Source organism: Limulus polyphemus, unplaced genomic scaffold (assembly GCF_000517525.1).
Source record: "Limulus polyphemus unplaced genomic scaffold, Limulus_polyphemus-2.1.2 Scaffold2240, whole genome shotgun sequence".
Lineage (NCBI taxonomy): Eukaryota > Metazoa > Arthropoda > Merostomata > Xiphosura > Limulidae > Limulus > Limulus polyphemus.
The window spans coordinates 98,654-120,975 of NW_013667850.1; the positions used below are offsets into that span (position 1 = coordinate 98,654).

The 22,322-nt window shown below is 34.5% G+C and overlaps 3 protein-coding genes across 5 annotated transcripts in view; 2 read left to right on the forward strand and 1 right to left on the reverse strand.

Annotated features, from left to right (window-relative positions):
• Positions 1–2,765: 2,765 nt before the first annotated feature.
• On the reverse strand, positions 2,766–8,193 carry LOC106466374 (oplophorus-luciferin 2-monooxygenase non-catalytic subunit-like). Of its 2 annotated transcripts, none has more exons than XM_013926655.2 (3): positions 7,876–8,193; positions 3,763–4,645; positions 2,766–2,981 (listed from the first exon to the last, which is right to left on the reverse strand). In XM_013926655.2, exons 2-3 carry the CDS (start codon positions 4,643–4,645, stop codon positions 2,836–2,838), a joined length of 1,029 nt encoding a protein of 342 aa, XP_013782109.1. In that variant the 5' UTR covers positions 7,876–8,193; the 3' UTR covers positions 2,766–2,835. The 2 variants fall into 2 exon arrangements, with proteins under 2 accessions (XP_013782109.1, XP_013782110.1); XM_013926656.2 differs by having other exon boundaries at positions 8,048–8,189.
• LOC106466375 (BTB/POZ domain-containing protein 6-like) overlaps positions 6,197–22,322 on the forward strand; it is a 39,021-nt gene continuing 22,895 nt past the window's right edge. The window contains exons 1-2 of one of the 2 annotated variants that reach the window (XM_013926658.2): positions 6,200–6,274; positions 18,062–18,228. The gene's annotated coding sequence lies outside the window, so the exon portion shown is untranslated. Of the gene's footprint in view, positions 6,275–18,061; positions 18,229–22,322 lie in introns of both variants that reach the window. The other variant, XM_013926657.2, reaches the window with a different exon arrangement.
• Positions 14,891–15,304, forward strand: LOC106466371. Its single transcript, XM_013926651.1, has one exon. The coding sequence runs from the start codon at positions 14,891–14,893 to the stop codon at positions 15,302–15,304; it is 414 nt and encodes a 137-aa protein (XP_013782105.1).

Consider the following 22,322-nt stretch of genomic DNA (forward strand, 5'->3'; position numbering starts at 1 on the left):
GATTAACTGTGTAGATTCTTGCTGATTACTTATGATGTCTGCTTATTAACTGTGTGATTTCTGCTGATTAACTGTGTGATTTCTACTGATTAACTGTGTGATTTCTGCTGATTAACTGTGTGATTTCTACTGATTAACTGTGTGATTTCTACTGATTAACTGTGTGATTTCTACTGATTAACTTATGATTTTTGCTTATTAACTGTGTGATTTCTGCTGATTAACTGGGTGATTTCTACTGATTAACTGTGTGATTTCTGCTGTTTAACTGTGTGATTTCTGCTCATTAACTGTATCATTTCTGCTCATTAACTGTGTGATTTCTGCTTATTAACTGTGTGATTTCTGCTGATTAACTGTGTGATTTCTGCTGATTAACTGTGTGATTTCTACTGATTAACTGTGTGATTTCTGCTGATTAACTATGTGATTTCTGCTCATTAACTGTGTGATTTCTACTAATTAACTGTGTGATTTCTGCTGATTGACTGTGTGATTTCTACTGATTAACTGTGTGTTTTCTGCTCATTAACTGTGTGATTTCTACTGATTAACTGTATCATTTCTGCTGATTAACTGTATCATTTCTGCTCATTAACTGTGTGATTTCTGCTCATGCCCATGAACGTAAATCTAGAACCACTGGGTGCACGATCCAACTATAGAATTTGAACCGAGATTGGTTTCCAAAAGTGAAGACCACATCAACGTGTTAAAGAATCATTTTATTCTTGAAGTTGATGCTTCAGTCTTTGTACTGAGATGTCTAATAGAAACCATCGTCAGTTTTGAGAGTATTTTGACTTGCATTGCTATAATTGTAATTGAATGAAGCATTTTTACTAGATGTCCTTCCACAGGGTCCGAAAGTGTTTTGTTTCAATAGTAAATAAAACCAAAATTAATAGTACTTCTATTTCTTGCTTTTGAAGTTCACATGTCATGCTGTGTTGTAGCCTACAGAGCGCATAATTCTTCTCGTGATTCGTGGCATGTTACGACAGTACAAATTGCAACGTTAAGCATCCCTTATGTGACGTCATTTTAATGTCTACTGAATGACACATTATTGTATAGTGGTGCGAGTCGTTCAAACAGGTGACCCACTCCAGGCGGCCTTCGGCTCCCCTTTCGTGGAAATAACCATGAATTATTTGATTTTTATTATTTTACAAGTATATTTTCTTCACTCACACAAAAATATACAATTAACCAAATCCTCAATTATGAAATTGGTATTTAACGTTTTCTAGCACACATTATGATAGATTTCTTCTACCAACTTCTTTTCAAGAAAAATTTTATTAGAAAGATTTAGTTCAAGTGTATCAAGCTGGATTGTCGGTGGAAAGTCGCTAAAGAAGCACACAATAGGCTAGTTCTCTCTCTTCTTGCTCCCCTTCCCCCAGTGGCACAGCGGTATGTCTGTGGACTTACAGTGCTAGAAACCGGGTTTCGATAACCGTGGTGGGCAGAGCACAGATAGCCCATCGTGTAGATTTGTGCTTAACTACCAACAAACAAGCAACCCCATTGGCACAGTGGTATGTATGTGGACTTACAGTGCTAGAAACCGGGTTTCGATACCCATGGTGGGCAGAGCACAGATAGCCCATCGTGTAGATTTGTGCTTAACTACCAACAAACAAGCAACCCCATTGGCACAGTGGTATGTATGTGGACTTACAGTGCTAGAAACCGGGTTTCGATACCCATGGTGGGCAGAGCACAGATAACCCATTTTGTAGCTTTCTGCTTAACTACAAACAAACAAACCATTTCTTCTTTTTTTTTAGGTTTAGTCCATACTAATGAATGAGTCAAGGGCTGATGGGCTACTAATGAAACAACTTTTTATAAATTTCCATTTAGATAAAAAAAATATTGTGATCTAGGTCTGAAGACAGAAAGTCTAAAGTTTGAGGCCATAATATGCCCACTGCACATGCTTCACACTTTTAACTGTAGAGGGCTTTAGTTGTTGTTATTTGTTATTAAGCACAAAGCTACACAAAGGGCTGTCTGTGCTCTGCCCACCACGGGTATCGAAACCCGGTTTCTAGCGTTGTAAGTCCGCAGACATACCGCTGTGCCACTGGGGGCGTAGAGGGCTTTAGAACTTTGACAGTAAATCCTTGTAAAAGGCTCGTGTAGGCGGAAAGTGCTGCTGATTGGTTGCCCTGCTACTGGTCAGTAATTCTAAGTTTGGAATTATTATGCGTGATCCTCGTGGGTCTCTGGGATTTAGCAATTTAATCCATGTGTTGCATTAGGTGTAATGATTTAATCACGTGTCGCATTAGGTGTTGTTCGTGGTGAAAATAACAAACAATTGTACAAGAAGAATAAACAACAGTTCAGGGTTTCAGTATATGTTTGACAGACACAAAATGATAACAAAATTTACGTCTCACAAACAGCTAGTTTACAACAGATGTAAGACACGCGTAAATAATAGATAATAACCGTGTATTTTATAACAAAGTAAATGCATTAAACATAGTAGGTTAGTTGTATGTTGTAATGTTGTAATATAAAGTAAAAAAAAAAAGATTCACAATAAGAGTAAACTCTTTCAGAAACTTTCTTTAACCGTTATAAAGCAACCGCATGAATAACGTTAGTCAATTAGTGTACTGAAATACAAGAATGTAGACTGCTATAACTTGAACTATGATAAGAATGGTTTTATGAAAATAAGTTATAACTCGTGTTTTTCGTAAAGTGTCTCTTTTTTTATATATACATATATACTTAACACTATATTCAGTTTTACAAATATTTTATTTCAACCAATGGATTCGTTAATTTCAAACACATATAAGCTGTTTTCCTTCAGAGGGAGCTGCAGTCACCAAGCTGATCCACTGTGTAGTCCTTTAAATTTCGGCCATCTTGACAAATAATGTGTGAGATGTACTTGAAGTAGCTCTTTTGTTCAACCAACCATTTCATTCGATAGTCACAACAAAAGGAGTTTTCTGTAAAAATAAACATCAATGTGAGATACACGTTTCACTTTACTTCTACCAGGTGATTTTTTAAAAAAAATTATCTTACCACGATCATAATAAATAATTAAAAATAACGTTTACTATTTACACAATTAAAACTTTATTGAAGCCGGCTTCCACTTTAAAACAACACTCCAACACTCAACAAGTACTAGTTTCGACGTGACTCACGTCATCTCCAGGAGTTACTTACAAGCCATGCTTCATATTTTTACCCCTTTTCGCATTGCTTCACTAATTTACATTTTTACTTGGTCTTCTTTTTTTTTTAAATAATTACTATAATATAGCTCGCCAAGTTTTAATTGTGTATATAGTTAACGTTATTTTTAATTATTTATTATAATTTTAAATACTACACAAGTGCCGGTAATTCATACTTATCACGATTATTGGTAAACATTTTAACACTGTAGATAACACGAGAAATGAAACATACAGTTTGACAACACTCATTAACGGAATGTATTAAATTTATAGTAAAACTTTTACTATACTATAGATTAGAAAGACTGATCACTTGAGTTTGTAATTCTGAACAATGATTACAGCATTATCAGCAATATAAAACAGTTAAAATGTTTTATATGTATAAGAATAAGGCTTCATTGAATCATTAATTTTTCGCTTTTCATTAGCGTTGCTATAAAAAAAACTCTTATCTATCTGTCGTATCTCTAGTATTGTTTGTTTTTTATTTGTATAACTGATTTACCTAGAAGCTTAAAAATATTAAAACACAATTTACCTTCCACATACAAATGGCCAGCGTTTTTCTGTGAAAAAAACTGTAGCAGTGGTTCAAAGATTTCTTGTTTAAGACTAGTCATGCGATTCCTGTTCAAAACTAAAATAAAGGGAGTTTTTAGCTCTCCAAAAGCATGCAGTGGCAGGTCTGAAATGCTGTTATTGATTAGAACAAACGCTGGAATATCACTGCTTTCAAAATTTAAGTGGAAAGCATTATCAGTAATCTCTGATATCAAATTATTACTTAGATCAACTTGTACAATGCTCCGAAGTTCTTCAAAAGCTCGACCTCCAATACTGGTTATACGGTTATTTTGAAGAAAAACTGCTTTAAGCTCCTGATTCTCAAAAGCGTGATTCGGCACACTTGTTAGCTGGTTATCGTTTAAGTGAATAACAGTAAGAGAGATAAGTTTAGAAACTGCTTTAAAAATGTTTGCTGATTTGATATTACAGTTTCGTAAGTAGATAGCATTGGCTGTTTCTTCCAGACCAGAAAATGCGTCTTCTTCAATTATTTCTAGCATACTGTTATTATCCATGTTTAGCTCACGGAAACGGACAACAGGACCAAATACCTTCGACGGAATTGTCTTGATAGGCGTGTTTTCCATAAAAAAAGAACCAAATACTCCCTTATCGGTAAAATTCTGCTGAAATACGGAAACTAACTGTTTTTCATCTGTAACGTTACTGCATGTAATTATCGAGAACCCGCCACAAACGCAAGGAAGCATGGCTACAGGTGGAGGACAACCAGAAGTTGGATAAACTCCTGGACCTGATGGCCCCACTTTTCCAGAATCGTTTATGTCAACAGCAAAACAGAGAACAGCTAAAATGACGAAATGTGTTCTCGGCATCTTCATGTGTTGTAGCATCTGCAAAGTAAAAAGGTGTAATTTATCAAAACAATTAAGTCTCTGTTTTTGTTATTAGCTCAGAATACAAAGAATTTTTAGTCCAAATCATATTCAAAAATTGAAAGGATTTGATCGCCATATTAGGAGGTCATTTGAATATATATCTTAAAACTCGACTTTTACTGATAACAATACCGAAGATGTCCATGAAATATTATTGTCATTCGTAGATTTGGGTTTACTTTAAAACATTAAGATTGAAGCGAATAATGTTTATGCATGATTATTTTTACTCCGAAATGCATAAATATATGTATGAACTTATCTTCTGAGACTTATCTAGAGGATAAAAATGTTAATTTAAGCTTAGACAGCAACTCACTTTCTCTATCTGAGACTGTCCTCGTCTAAGTTGTCTCTTATATATCTTTAGCAGTTGTGAATAAAATTATGTTTCTATCCGTCATAAAATATATGGTGTCTGAATTCTTACAGATATATATATATATATGTTGGGGTGTGTGTGTTCGTGTCTTAAACAATTCAAAAACGTAAACACTGTACGAAAAATTTCGGTCGAAAGAGGATAAAATGTAAACTATATGTTGCATTCTGGATATACTTTTGCTTAAAGGGAAGTTGCTTTATTAAAATCTTTAACTATATGAGTATGGTGCTACTTATTCGTGTAAAAGGGTTGCCCTCTATAAAACAAAAGACCTAAGAAATCAGTACGTGATTTAAATACAGTGACACTATGTGACAATTTTGAATTTGTTATAAGCCACACAAAAATTCTGTTTAGTTTGCGTTAAATAAAATACCGTGTGTCCCAAGGCGAGTGTGATTTTACATATATTGTTTGCTATCAATGATTTGTCTCGAAGAACCTCTAAAACAAACCTTAAAAGAATATTTAGTTCGAGTAAATAAATTATGCTTACATATGGATACCACAGCAACTATTAGTAACAGTGTTACACCCAAAATACTATATCAAAAAACAAACAAACATCTTTTGGATTCAGATTCAGGGCATAAGAAAAATACACCTGTGAATTATAATTCCAGCCATTTTTAAGAGTGATATTTGTCGAGGTATCCGTGTTAGGGTTAAAGTATAATAAACAGTAAATCAGGCATTTTTGAGAGTGATATTTGTCGAGGTATCCGCGTTAGGGTTAAAGTATAATAAATAATAAGAGTAAATCAGGTAAACAAAACATTATAACTGAAGTAAGAAACGTGCACTGGCGTGGAATAACCATACATACGTCCTCAAAATCAAGAACTTTATACGGGAAGAAGGTGTTTGGAATTTAAGAACGTCATATAGATATGTTACGACAGTGGGGGTCACGTGACGAGTATTCTAGAAGATTCGCTAGTGTGTTACGACAGCGGAAGTCAAGTGACGCTGGTAGCACGTGTTGAGAGTCTTAGAAGTTTCTAGAACAGGCAGTATTATCGTATATAAGTGCGCTAGACAGTGAGAGAGACAGACGGGAGGCAGAGACGTAGCGGAGACGAAGCAGGCAGAGAGAAATAAAGACAGCGATTACGGTCGGCGGGAACTGAGGATAGCAGACACAGAGATCGGAACTATAGTTTGCGGGGACGGACAATTAAGTCTAAGCGCGATAGAAAGTGAGTGAATTGTTGTGAACTATAGTGTGTGTAACTGTGAAAATTAAGTAAATTACAAAGTTGTATTGAGGGAGAAAGTTTTATAAAGAAAGGACTTGCATCTTAGAAGAATTAACAAACAAACATACAGAGACGTAACAGATATATATATTTCGAGAGACTTGGGCTAAGAGTACTTATGTAGTTAGCGTATTAATACTATAAATCGAAGGTGCTGGGTTCTCGCGTCGTTGTTGCCAAAACGCATTCCACGCTTTGAATTTGTGTAGAGTAGCGGTCAAATCCCGCTATTCGATCAGACAAGAGTAGCTTTAAAGCTGGTTGTGGGTGATGATAGTTAGCTAACTTCCCTCTGGTCTATCAGTTCAAAATTATGGACGGTTTGTACAGCCTTGAGACGCTTTGCGCTTATATCAGAAAACAAACAAGCTATCTAACTAAGATTCAAGAATTAATCAATCTATCAAATTTAAGGTAAATAGTGGATATTGGGCTTGATAGCAAGCTATAAAACACTCCAAAACCTTGAGATATAATTAAACTGGATTCTACCAAGAAAAAGACATTTCACGCTGGCCGTCCCTAATTTAGCAGTGTAAGACTAGAGGGAAGGCAGCTAGTCATTAACACCCACCGCCAACTATTAGGCTACTCTTTTACCAACGAATAGTGGAATTGACCGTCACATTATAGCGCCCCACGGCTGAAAGGGCGAGCATGTTTGGTGGGATGGAGATTCGAACACGCGACCCACAGATTGCGAGTCGAGCGTCCTAACCACCTGGCCATGCCGGGCCTGCTTGAACAGTCAAGGTCTGTAAAGTAGACTGTTGCAATACGGATTTGTGAAACTAATTATTTTGTTTCGAAACCGAAAAAATGTACAAATAAAGGGTATAATTATTGTGCATTTTGTCTGCAGTATTAATAAAAGTGACAAGAACAGTAACTTGCTATTTAAACTAACATACACGATGGTACCCGTGAAATGTTACAGTAATTTCTATTTAGTATGAAAATCTGTTTATCAAATGTTCTATAACGTCAAATCTAAAAGATAAAGATACAAAACGTGGGTTAAAGTTATAAGACCTATGATGATAAAAGCTCAAAAATTGAATCCAAAACAGAACATTGACGAAGAAGACATCACTCTTTGAAAGAGTTTGAGTTATTAAGTTTTTTTTTATAATCACATTGTAGTACTTCACGGTTTTTTAGTTTAAAATAATTTAACACGTACTTAGTTTAACACCTATTTAGTTGAACACCTATTTTAATTGCTAAAGTGAGTGCCATTCAAAATCTACCAAAATGCAAGTAATAATTATAAGAAAGTAAAGTCTAAACTAAAAAAGAAAGTCAGGTCAAAAACATTTAGAGGTTTCAAGATAAAAATACAAAACCCCAGCGCTTTCGAAAAGTCCACCTTTGGAAAGCGACCTGGCTATATAGTTTTGTATTCTTGTGTTAAATTAATTTTTTGAACTAACATGTTTTCCTAGCATCATTAATATAAGTCTCAACGAATAATATCCGACGATTATATGAACTGTATTAATAACACAATGATTCGCGTTCGTCGTTTAAAGTAAACTTACGTTGTATGGGGAGCAGGATAGTCTTTCTGAGATGAAACAAAAACTTGGAACTTTTACGGTCAGAAAGAGTGACTCATATACAACTCTTCTCTCTCTCCTCTCAATATCTGACGATTATATGAACTGTATTAATAACACAATGATTCGCGTTCGTCGTTTAAAGTCAACTTACGTTGTGTGGGGAGCAGGAGAGTCTTTCTGAGATGAAACAAAGACTTGGAACTTTTACGGTCAGAAAGAGGACTCATGTACAACTCTTCTCTCTCTCCCTCTCTCTCTCTCCTTATCGCTGATACGCACAAAAGTTTCACAGAATTTATATCGTTTCACAAGCAAGGTTGGTGTTTTTTTTTTTTAAACTTGCTGGTTGGCACGTGATTGGTTAATGTTGTGTAGTGTTGAAATTCCTCTGTTTTGTAATTCAGTGACAACACACTGTACCAACAATATCAATTTTAGGAAAGTCTGGAAAATTTATAACCACGCCTCATATTTCTGAAACTATATTTTTCTTCATAAGTGTAAATTATAAACAAAAGTGGTTTAAGCCACATTTTTGAAACGGTGTATACTTTTTCTTATTTCTCTAAGACGAAAAATAATTATATATTTTTTAGGATTAAATATAAGGGAAAATATCTTATTCTTTTCTGAGAATATATTTAATGTAAAAATCAAGGTGTGTGTTATTTCTATATTTATACATACCATTTATACAATAACAATTAAGCTTCAATATACTTAAAATGCTACGACTTATGTTTGCAATTGTTAAGATACAAAATATCAAGTTATTTATTTAAGTTTTTCTCTAATTGTACTTTACCAATATCTTATAGATATGTGTAAATATATCGTGATTTCACATAGTTAAAATTACCACTTTAACTAAATCAAAACAATTATATTCTGGCCTTGTGGCTTATCAAATATCACTTTAAATAAATCAGAACAATTATATCCTGGCCTTGTGGCTTATTAAATACCACTTTAAATAAATCAGAACAATTATATCCTGGCCTCGTGGCTTATCAAATATCACTTTAAATAAATCAGAACAATTATATTCTGGCTTTGTAACTTATCAAATATCAATGTAAAAAAATCAGAACAGTTATATCCTGGCCTCGTGGCTTATCAAATACCACTTTAAATAAATCAGAACAGTTATATCCTGGCCTTGCGGCTTATCAAATATCACTTTAAATAAATCAGAACAATTATATCCTGGCCTTGTAGCTTATCAAATATCAATTTAAATAAATTAAAACAGTTATATCCTGGCCTCGTAGCTTATCAAATACCACTTTAAACAAAGTAGAACAATTATATCCTGGCCTTATGGCTTATCAAATACCACTTTAACTAAATCAGAACAGTTATATCCTGGCCTTGTGGCTAATTAAATATCACTTTAAATAAATCAGAACAATTATATTCTGGCTTTGTAACTTATCAAATATCAATTTAAATAAATTAAAACAATTATATCCTGGCCTCGTGGCTTATCAAATACCACTTTAAATAAATCAAAACAATTATATCCTGGCCTTGTGGCTTATCAAATATCACTTTAAATAAATCAGAACAATTATATCCTGGCCTTGTGGCTTATCAAATATCACTTTAAATAAATCAGAACAATTATATTCTGGCTTTGTAACTTATCAAATATCAATTTAAATAAATCAGAACAATTATATCCTGGCCTTGTAGCTTATCAAATACCACTTTAAACAAAGTAGAACAATTATATTCTGGCCCCGTGGCTCATCAATTATCAATTTAAATAAATGAAACAATTATATTTTGGCCGTGTGACTTATCAAAGCAACTTTATCTTGGCCTAGTGGCGTATTAAGTACCACTTTTAATAAAATCAAAAGAATTATAATATGGCCTTTTGTCCTGTTAAATGTTTACTTGACTTTTTTATATCTGAGTGTTTGATTCATATATATATATATGTTATACATGAGGTTGTGTTGATATTCTGTCATTGCTATTACGCGAGTTGTTGTGAAATAGATATAACTGAAGATTTTAAATATTTTGTATGTTGTTAAGTACAAAGATCCACATCGAACTATTTCTACGGTGAGTGGAGTTGACCCTATAGTCTATCACTGCTAAATTAGGGACGGTTAGCGCAGACAACCCTCGTGTAGATTTGCGCGAAACTAAAAACAAACGAAACCAAATCAACCTTCCCATCACAAGTATCGAAACCTGATTTTAATCGTTATAAGCCACCAGACTTACTGCCGAGCCTGGAGAGGGGACATTTTGTGTTTCTTTTTCAGAACGTAACATGATGTCCTTTAAACTGAATAATAACCTTACAGTTCGCTTTCGAGCCTGTTTTAAGTCAGGTATGGCAATAACCTGTTGTCCTTGAACAAACAGCAGGTGTCATGTACGATCACTGACTAGTTTAGATGCTCGTGAAAACGTGTTCGTCGATCTACAGGTTTGTAACGACTGGTTTATTTCTGTACTAGTATATTCATTGGACAACTAAAATGAAAGCATATGGTATTATCACGCGCATTGATGGCCGGGTTTGCAGGTAGAAAACAGAGATAAAGTAAGAAGCAGCAGAAATCTTTATTTAGTATTTGAATCTGGATTTCCGACTCTAACTGAGTTTGAAGAAAGAAACCAAACACAATGTAAAAACAAAGTGAAAAGTTATCTGTATTAAAGTCATAACGATAACAGTGGTGAGTGCACGAAACACAAGACAGCACTGTTTTCTGCACGAGGAGAGGTGTTTACTCTAGAAAAGCTGAATAAAATTTGTAGCAAATCTGATTAACAATAGAACAGCACAATGACTATATACAGAAAACAATAGCACAATCTCTCCTAGAACGTATGCATTACTTACATCACTGGTCATTCACCAGCAAAAATAGGTAGGATATATCCCTAGTGTGTCATTATTCCTAAGGCTTAGATGAAGTGTTAAAAAACTACACAGCATTTTAATCACCATAGTTCTGCAGTAACCTCTTCCATGGGAAAGATTTAAGTGACACCAAAGAACTCGTAACAATGAATAACGAAGACAACCTCAAGTTATCTGTATTCCAGAACCACATGCTTTGTTGTTAAACTTATCTTTGCATACAACTCTGCATATTTGTGAGAAAAAATTAAATTTTAGATGAACAAGATATGTTCACCTGCTTGAACTATAAATTAAAAGAAAACACCTAGTATACTTTGCACACTACATTTCCCCTTTCATTTACATTCGGCTTGCCCTCAAGCCGAATTTGATTTTCAATTTAAAAACCCAATCACATATAAGTATATTATGTGCTCCACTATAACCGGCTTTTACCCCTGACAAATATTTACACAATAAAACATGAAGATAGGGCAGATAATCATAGCCTTTTAACAAGATACAATTCAATGTAACATTATTACATGATAAATAAAACTTTTATTCTAGTTGATGTGCTAGCTACTAAACATATCTTGTGCAAGAAACTTTCCACAGCCTCATCCCTTTACTGTGAAATAATGGAATAGTGCTCAACACCAATGTCCATTCACTCTAAGTGCCTAAATGTCCTGCATTACCTATAGTTTGGTTATAAATAGGCTGTTCTTGCAATGGTTGGAGTGGCAATCTTCTGGTATGGAGCGTCATGCCTACTTTTCGTTCTTTTTTAAATATATTAATCTTTTATAGCCATTTCTTATAAATTATATGTTGTTAATACCATTACAAATACTTACACATTAAATATATGTTGCCTTTTGCGCAATCTGAGAGAATTTTAAAGCATTTTATCATAAAACATATTTCGTTAGTGACAGGGATGGTGCCAGCCTTTTCTCTGTGAGGAGGCTGTGTTGGACTCGACAAAACTGACCGAAGTCAGTCTACCTTATCTAGTCTAGTTTATGGAAATTTCTTTGTGTTTGAGCCTTGGAATGGCCTAAAGTTGATGGAAACTACTCAAGCTAATTAGACGGGCGTTTTATTACCAGTATCGCCATATGTGCAATTCATGGTTATCTTATGAGTTTACTATTCTATTAGCCAAAACAGAAAAAAAAATTAAACTTTCAGTTAGCCTTAGGTTACAGTCCTTATGGGGATCCGCGTAGTCTACGGATGCTGAAATGGTCTTCGTGCTCTCTGGTGCATTCTAGGTAATTTTGGGGTAACTAGTGAACTTAGTCTCCTGAAGACAAACAAAACTTTAACTAGCTCATGTTTACTGGAAGACATATATATTACTTAAAACTGTTTTCTAAACAAACAAGCATATGTTTTACGTGTTATAGATATCCGTGTTCAACTGCTCACGTAACCCAAGTGCTCTCTGGTGCATTCTAGGTCATTTTGGGGTAACTAGTGAACTTAGTCTCCTGAAGACAAACAAAATTTTAACTAGCTCATGTTTACTGGAAGACATATATATTACTTAAAACTGTTTTCTAAAAAAACAAGCATATGTTTTACGTGTTATAGATATCCGTGTTCAACTGCTCACGTAACCCAAGTGCTCTCTGGTGCTTTCTAGGTCATTTTGGGGTAACTAGTGAACTTAGTCTCCTGAAGACAAACAAAATTTTAACTAGCTCATGTTTACTGGAAGACATATATATTACTTAAAACTGTTTTCTAAAAAACAAGCACGTGTTTTACGTGTTATAGATATTCGTGCTCAACTGCTCGCGTAACCCAGGTAGATTTTTCTTATCGCGTAATTTTTTTTCATTTTTAAAAGAAGGAACTGCAGTGTGTGTGAACATGATGGTTGTTAGGCTAGCTCGGAGCTTATTTAGAACCAGCCTTTAGTTTATATTGTAACAAAGCAATTTCATTCAGCTCGGAATGCTCGCAAAATCTGTACAGTTAATAATCTAACTTATAAAGATGAATGAAAATTAATCGAGAAAAATATATTAACTAAAACTTGTAGGTTGTTTCATGTTGTAAAAGTTGTAACTTTGTATGTGATTGGTCAGTTTGTAAATATTGTAATTGTATGTATGTAATCGGATTCGGGCAAGTCGTATGAATTTGAGCTTCATAAGTGTAAATTCCAACTCCCAAAAGAAACAGCAGTTACTAATAATCTTATAACACGACAAAGAGAAATAAGTATGTAAAGTATTAAAGTATTTTATATTTCCGAATAAAATTTCAGTTCTTTTTTAATTTTTAAAGTATGCTATAACCTCACACAACTATTTCAACCTTTTCATTATTTTGTCAAAACCTACTTGAAACTTTGCATGAAATAATGGCATTCTAGTGTTTTTTTGTTTTTTTTTCATTTTGCATAATCAATCAACCTAGGAATTTCCATACATCCCCTGAGCTTTCCCATCATCCCCCAGTGGTCAACTAGGCACAAGCAGTGCTACCAATTTAGTCGTTTTCCAACTAGATCTAGTTGTTTAAAAATTTTCTAGTTGGAAAAAATCCATTTAGTTGTTGGTTGTAAATTTAGTTGTATAATATAAGTTGACAGTTTACTATTTTTTCAATACATAATCGTTTTCAAACAGCAAAGTTAAATAGTACTGGCAATTAACTACTGAAGCTATTTACCTGATAAATAGTACTGACAGTTAACTACTGATATTATTTACCTGATAAATAGTACTGGCAATTAACTATTGAATCTATTTACCTGATAAATAGTACTGACAGTTAATTACTGATATTATTTACGTGATGTATACTACTGACAGTTAACTACTAAAGGCATTTACCTGCTAAATAGAACTAACAATTAACTACTGAAGCTATTTACGTGATATACACTACTGACAGTCAACTACTGAAGTTATTTACCTGATAAATAGTACCGACAGTTAACTACTGAAGTTAATTATCTGATAAATAGTACTGGCAATTAACTATTGGAGCTATTTACCTGGTAAATAGTACTGACAGTTAACTATTGAAGTTTTTTATTAGATAGATAGTACAGACAGTTAACTCTTGAACTTATTTACCTGATAAATAGTACTGACAGCTAACTAATGAAGCTTTTTATTAAATAAATAGTACCGACAGTTAAGTATTGAAGTTATTAACCTGATAAATAGTACTGACAGTTAATTACTGAAGCTATTAACCTGATAAATAGTACTGACAGTTAATTACTGAAGCTATTTACCTTGGCCTTCACGGATTCATACTTCTGCTCTCACTCCCATGAAAATTCGAATACCTTTTCTAATTTAAATTCCTGGGGAAAACACCTGATCAACCCCCCTTTCAATACCTCAGATTTTCCCATTTCATTGAGCAAACGCCATAGCAATTATGAAAGTTATGTTATTCTACAACAGTCGTAGAAAAGCTCAAGTTGTATAGATGAAAATGCTATGGGTATGTTTTAAAAATGAAAGAGAATAAACTGGCAAGACAAAGTAATGGCCTAGAGGCCAGTTGGAAGAAGGCGTAGAGGAAGAACAAAAGATACATGGCGTAGAACAATAAAGACCTGGATAGAATAGAGGTTGATGAATGGGCAGAAGACCGAACGCAGTAAAAGCCTTCATAGCTGCCCTTGTGAACCACTTTAAATCAGGAAAGGACTGATATAGATGGTGGTGCTATTCTATACTTCATAGCCGTCCTCATTGTTTCAGATTGTCCTATTCCATTGAATATACAGCTATTATTAATCGTGTAGTAAAACTATTACTGTCATTTTGTAAGTTTCTTTTGTGGTCCTGGTCGTATAGATACCAGTTTTATAATACTCGTATAGGTACTGTTAATAACAAGAAACATGGCTGTAGCCATTTTCATATTATGTGTATTGGAAACACAAAGATGTGCAATGTGTACTAAAGTATTGTTTAGCAACTGACGATAAATCGAAACACCTGGGTGAATGAGGGACAGTAAGTATATGCAATGCAGAGGCTACCACATAGGTGGTAATTAAGCAAATAACATCCCAGCATGCATAGGGTGATGTATAAAAATGCTGGACAGGTCTGGTTGCCTATAATCACGGCTAGCATGGCTGAAAGAGGGGACCTCAGTGACTTTGAAAGAGGGGTGATTGTTGGGGCGCGTTTGGCGGGAGTTTCAGTGACCAAGACAGCTCAACTTCCTGATGTTTCGCGAGCAACGGTGTCTAAGGTGATGTCAGCATGGAACTCCAAGGGAAATACACCATTAGTAAAGGGCAGCAGTGGGAGGAAGAGTATATTCCAGGGTCGTGCATTAATTCGAACTGCAAGGCAAAACAGGCAAGCAACCGCAAATTTCAACCAGGGGCGAGAGCAACCAATTTCATCAAAGTCGATTCGTCGAGAACTCCACAGGACGGGATACCATAGTCGGGTTGCAGTGCATAAACCGCTCATCACACCTGGCAATGCACAGGCTATGGACTACCAAGTAGTGGAGAAATATGATATGGTCAGCTGAATCACCATTCACCATGTTCTCGACAAATGGACAAGTGCACGCGTGGCGCCAACCTAAAGAACTCTACAGCCTGAGTGCCTGGTTCCCACAGTGAAGGGTTCTGGTGGTTCCGTAATGGTGTGGGGCACATTTTCCTGGCATGGTTTGAGGTGCATTCATGCCCTTAGAAGGCAGGGTTGATACCAATCATTACTTAATGGTAATGAGCGTTCATCTTAACCCCACGTTACAGCATTTCTGTCCTGCAGAGAGACGTGTCTTTCAAGATGACAATGCTCCAATCCACAGATCAGGAGTAGTCGCCCAGTGGTTTGAGGAGCATCACACTGACGTTATCCATATTTCATGGCCTTCTCAGTCACCAGATCTGAACCCAACCGAGCATGTATGGAATATTTTGGAAAAACGCCTGAGATTGAGTTTTCCACTTCCATCAACTAAGCGGGAGTTGATTGACTTTCTCGTGGAAGAGTGGTGTTGCATTCCTCCTGCAGAATTCCAGATGCTAGTAGACTCTATGCCACGACGCATACAGGCCGTACTGGCCGCACTCGCTGGCCCAACGACCTATTAAGTGACTTTACATTGGTGTTTCTATTTTTTGGCCACTACCTGTATCACGCAATTTCTTAACTTTGCCGTCATGGTCGCATTTACTTGTAACCAAATGTCAGGTTGTTACTAGACACTATTGTAACCAGATGGCATGCTATTACTAGGCACTATTGTAATCAGGTGCCATGGTATTACTAGACACTATTGTAATCAGGTGTCGTGCTGTTACTATGCGTTATTGTAACCAGATAACGTGCTATTACTAGACGCTATTGTAACCAGATGATATGCTATTACTAGACACAATTGTAATCAGGTGTCGTGCTGTTACTAGACGCTATTGTAACCAGATAACGTGCTATTACTAGACACTATTGCAACCAGATGGCATGCTATTACTAGACACTATTGCAACCAGATGGCATGCTATTACTAAACGCTATTGTAATCAGGTGTCATGCTGTTACTAGACGCTATTGTAACCAGATGACGGGCTATTACTAGACACTACTGTAATCATGTGTCTTACTATTATTAAGAACTACTGTAATTAGGTGTCTTACTATCACTAGGTGCTATTGTAATCAGGTGTCATGCTATTGCTATTTATTATATAATATTAAATATTTTTTTCATGGTATCGCGATATATCTCTGATGAAATTTCATGATAATATGTCCTTTATATGGGCACATCTCTATTAAATATTGATAATATTTGCTGCTGGAATGGTCAGAGAAACTTCACTCACTTGATCTCATCCTAAGTTCAAAATTACAGACCAGTTAACATACAAACTGGTCACTTCTTGAAATATTTAGACAGATAATACATACAAGTTTTTATAATTGCAATATATATATAAAGACCAATCAAGTACAAATTGGTAAATTTTTTAAATCTCGAGGCGATACTTGTATAAATAGTTTCTACCAAGGCAAATTACTGACCAATCATTTACAAAATGAATATTTTAAAAGGCATGTATGCTCTGACTTTCTTAACATACGTTTTTCAACCTTTATTTTAAAAACAAATTGAAATACTTTTTTCCAGTAAATTTTGGCTAATAAAGGGGCATGGTAATGTAATGGCAAATGATGCATTACATCAGTAAGAAAATGACATTTTTTTTATGTCCGAAATTTCCCGATCCCATTATTTCACCCTCCCGTGTGTAATATGAATTGAGGCTGAAAATAGTTTTGAAGTCTGTGACATTTAATATGTTTTATGTGTAACAAAAAGACTTTAATTATTGAAAACAACTTCGAGATTTTTTTGTTGTGTACCTGCCCTCCCCCTCCAACTTTCACTAGATCATACCTTCTTCTGCACAATTTAAGCTTCATCTAAATGATTTCTCATATCAAATAATTTCCAAGGGAAAAAATGTAATTCTAAACAAATGACAAAAAAGCGCAAACGATTAACGCGGATGGCGAAAGATTTAAAGACTATCTCTATGCTTATCCTTTTCGTGTATTTCTGAAGTATTTGAATACCTTCGCTTCAAAAGACGTTTCGCGATTGTTCGGCTGTCTGTAAATCAGCCGGTTAAAAGTAGTCTCACATATCAATTTCGTTTCGAGCCTACTTGTGCTAGTATTTTGTTTCTGGCTCCAGCATCCTTTCCCCCTCTCGAACATTTTCTCTCGTCATTAGAACAAATTAGGTAGATGCACTGACGTCATAAATATTGTGATGTCATTGAATGAATGGCCATTTTCGCAATAAAATTCCCTAAGTCTGCCAAAAAAGCAAATGGTCATTCCAGCAAAAACGGTATACTATCTGTAGACGAAAGTCTCATGACATCAATGAATATTGCAGCTTTTCAGTCGAAACTAGTAACTAGATAGTAAGTCTAAAATATCGGGTTTCGATACCCGTTGTGGGCAGGAGACAGATAACCTTATGTGTAGCTTTGCGCTTAACAACAAACAAACAAAGTAGTGTTGAGAGATTGAAATAAGACCGAATTTCGACAATGCAAAATAAAACTTACAATCTCAAATTATTTTTCAATGGGACAGGAAAACATTGAAACCCACCCGTTTTTACGTTTTCATGTTTCAACGTAACTCCTTAAACGAAAAAACATACCGTAATTTTGAACACTAATATAATTATTTAATTTTACTGTACAAAAATTATTAAAAACTTCACAATAACTTATTTGTTTGTTTACACCCGGGCTAGCGGTCAGCAACCATACAGGACGATGATTGTTGTAAGCCAAGGATCAGCAACCATACAATTCGTGACCCTCAGATTGCAAGTCGAGCACCTTAACCACCAGGTCATGCAAAACAGACAATTTCACTCACTCGTTAATACTTCAACTTGATGCTTAGGAGAAATTTCAGGTAAACCTGCGTCTTTAAAATCACAGATAAAACTGTTTTTCTCTTTCTTGACATAGTGCGAGTTTCTTTTTTACTATTTATTGTCTCTACCATCAAAAATCCAAAAAAATGTAGAATGCCTCAACATCTAAACTGAAACATTGGTATTAATGAAAAATCATAGATACGCTCATTTTCCAATAATACTTTCTAGGTTATTTATCAATTCAATGTGTAATGTTTCCAACATGTACTTCTTGCCACAAATGCGTATTTGTTTACACATGTATATTGCTATATATATATATATATGCTGCCTTTACCATTTGTGAGCATTCTAGTAGTTTATAATACAGCTTGCCGCTGGTTACTGCATGAACAGTTTCAGTAACGTCTAAATTACCTACCGAAACGAACGATGCTCGGTAGTGTCGGTAATGTCATCTAAGGCCGTTAAATTCAACTCTTTTTATTTCAGGCTTCAGGACAAAAGTAATCATTGGCAAAAATCGGATGAATCAATGCTATTTACCAAGACCAAAATTCATGCTGTAGTTATTGTACTTGAATACACACTCAGAGAAAACTGGACTCCCTTATTGATCATAGATCCGTTATATCTTCCACGAAAATTCATGAAAAATATAGCTAGTGCAGGCTGTTATGCTCAGAATTATTCTCATCACCTCTCAGATAGATTTTTAGAGTGATTTGTTTATAAAAATATTGAATGACTTTTTTCCATCAGAATATTTACTCGATGCAAAAGTTCGCGACACTCGTTCAATCATTTATTTTTGAATCGCATGATAGTCGAGTGATAATTCCACAATGTAGATCATATATTACATCTCAATACCATTTGATAGCTTGAAAATAAAGTGTTATGTATCAGAATTTCAAATAGTCTGAAATTGAGTTAACTTGTAATTTAAATTTAGTAGTTAAATTGTACTTTGGATTTAGCAGTTAAGTAAAAGCCGATATATAGTCAATTTATGATATTTGCCAACAAGATTGATACACACTGTTTTCTTCTTTAATACAAATACGATATCTAAATATACGTTTCGACTACATTTTTAGAACTTTGTTTATTACTTCTGCCTGTCATCTCCCCAACTTCACTGTGCGAGTCAAAATTGTGGATCTGGTGTCCGATCATTCGTTTGAACAACTTATAGTAAGTTTTACAAGTTTTCTTTATATATACATATATATTAGTCTGGTTAATTTGATTATAGGATCTGTATTCTGTATTTGTTGAACAAGTTTTCGTTATATATATATATACAGTATATATATTTCTTAACTTAATGCACGATTAGTGTGAAAGTTGGTTTGAACTGTTATTATTAACTACGATATATCCAAGGAAATGACATCAGCATCACACATACTTACTAACACGACACATTATTTTGTCCTTACACCTGTTTCAGTAGTAAACCTCAGCATGTTACAAATAAAGACATGTCTACAAAATTAAAATTAACACGTGACATAATGTACCCACATTTCGAATGCTTATATCACTACAATAAATGAACCTACAAGCCAGCAAAACGTCTTTATTAGTATTTCATACAACAAATTAACTGTACTTACACTGCTGAGTTATTTGAGATGCTGAAACTAGGCTCCAGCAGCATTTAAGCAATAATGACATCTACGACGGAGTGCACAATTTCAACTCTGATTCGATGAAAAGCATTTGTGATCTGCGAGTTTAATTCTTCAATGGTTTTGGGTTTATTTTTTGACACCTGAAATAAAAATAAAACCTTTAGAATCGATATACAGAAGCTGAATAACTTAAAGGATGGGTACATTTCTCGAGACATATATATCTCTATATATGTCTTCTAGTGTGCTATATATATGTGTGTGTATCAGTTTTCATTTTCAATCTTTTGATTTTCCAACTATGGATTATAAAACTAAGCATCAATATCTCTTGGACTGTTAATCTTCGATTACAAATTAATTAAAGTTACACAGTTGGGGTCCAGAGATTGATTTATATTGGTTTTTCGCCATTGTTTGGATTATTTACACTGGTGTCACGCATATCTAATGGATTACTGGCAGAGTATCAGTGTAATTCTACAGATGAGGATCACCATCCCAGTGGCAAGTCTGTAGGCTTATCACACTAAAAACTGGATTTCGATATTCGTGGTGGGCTGAGCACGGATAGCCCATTGTAAAGCTTCATGATTAACAACAAACAAATACAGATCTCTTATATGGATTTAAGCTTGGCGGAGGGTGTCTCTTATGAATTGTCTTGTTAAATATGTAAATTATATTTTTAACTTAATGCAGAATTTAAGTAATTGAGTGATACGTTTAGTGTGAAAGTTGGTTTAAATTGTTATTATTAACTACGATATATCCAAGGAAATTACATCAGCATCACACATACTTACTAACACGACACATTATTTTGTCCTTACACCTGTTTCAGTAGTAAATCTCAGCATGTTACAAATAAAGATATGTCTACAAAATTAAAAATTAACACGTGACATAACCGTCAAATTAATTAATATATAATAGAAGTGGATGTCGAACATCTAGCTTCAATTACGAGAATTATTTCAGGAACTTGTATTTGGGCAAAATTAGGAACATTGACTTAGAAATATGCTGTGTCGCAAGCAGTGTTATACGAACACGATACTCTTCCCTGATTTGTAAACAAAATATTTGATAAATATATTGCGCTCCCCAATCAATGATCTATAAACGCATTACGCTTCTCTCATTTTTTCCCAAAATACAGTACCTCATATCACACCTCCACCGTTTTCACCCGGATGTTGGTATATGTGACGGATTTATTATTATATATTTATTTTAACATCAACGTTTGTTTAGATTAAATTTATATTTAGAAATATGCATAGCTTATAGTGTTAAATATGTATTTCGAAACTCCCGCCTATTCTCTAAAGTTGTAGATTCTCGAATGTAAGAATCGACAATATATGTGTGTAAGTAAACGCCAGTGTAGCTTTGTATTGTTACATAATCTGAATTTTTGAGAAACTCTACACACGCCTATAAATATAACCAACGCGACGCGCCAAAAGGAAGAATATCCATTATTGGTTTGCTATAGTCAGTGTGCTATAAGCTCTGAAAACTATAACTGTGATTGTCATAACGTTTATTAATCGGGAAACTTAAGATATTCGACCAGGAATGTTTATAAATTTCGAACATTACAAAACATTTAACTTCAGTGGATTCACATCGGACATTAGTATTTTTACGAAAACATTGCCTAACGTCATGGGTGGAAACTCGACCTGTAATCGGCGTGTGATCAGCGAGAAAAACAGGGCTAGCTAGCTCCCTGTTAAGTGAATTATGCCTACGTCAACTCGAAATTAACTCGCTCATGGTCAACTCTCAATAAGCTATCAAGGAAGTTCCAGACTAGAAAGAAGACTTTATATTGCTTGTTAGTTTGTAAAACTTTTGTATATAAATCATTGTTTGTGATAACTATTTGTAATAACTGTTATTGTAAATTGTATTGTTGTGTGTATATTAAAAATCGTTTATGTATCTAAATATACGTTTCGACTATTTACAGTTGTTGACATTTTATTGTTTATTAAGTCACCTTATTAGCGCGATCGTTTATCTTCCAGCCAGCATTTGCGTGGTGGAATTTGGAAGATGAGTGGATATTTCAAAAGCTTCCATTAAGCATGTTACGTGTTGAAGTTTGGAAGATGAGTGGATATTTCAAGAGCTTCCAGCCAGTATGTCACGTGGTGGAATTTTCAAAAGCTTCTCATCAATATGTCACAATCACTGGATAAGAAAATACAAATTAAATCATCTCAACCATTAACCGTGATTAACTAGATTAAACTAATATAAAAACAAAACATGATACAACGAAAAGTTAGACTCATCACTAATCAAGTGTTACATAAGATGTTATACTTTGACTGCGAATGTAAATTAGTGTATTCTATTTATTCTCCTATTAACTATGTACTCACTTTATACACGTGGGCAGTGATAATTTACGGGAATGTACCAAATCTACCTAGAATTGCACAAAACATATCATTAGTAAATCTCTTTAAAAA

What these genes read in the sequence shown, in the direction of transcription:
- LOC106466374 (XM_013926655.2), bottom strand. Translation starts at nt 4,645, where the DNA reads ATGCTACAACACATGAAGATGCCGAGAACACATTTCGTCATTTTAGCT. An exon ending in TGGCCATTTGTATGTGGAAG is followed by an intron (nt 2,982 to 3,762) that starts GTAAATTGTGTT and finishes TTATTTTTACAG; the next exon opens with AAAACTCCTTTTGTTGTGAC.
- LOC106466371 (XM_013926651.1), top strand. Translation starts at nt 14,891, where the DNA reads ATGGCTGAAAGAGGGGACCTCAGTGACTTTGAAAGAGGGGTGATTGTT.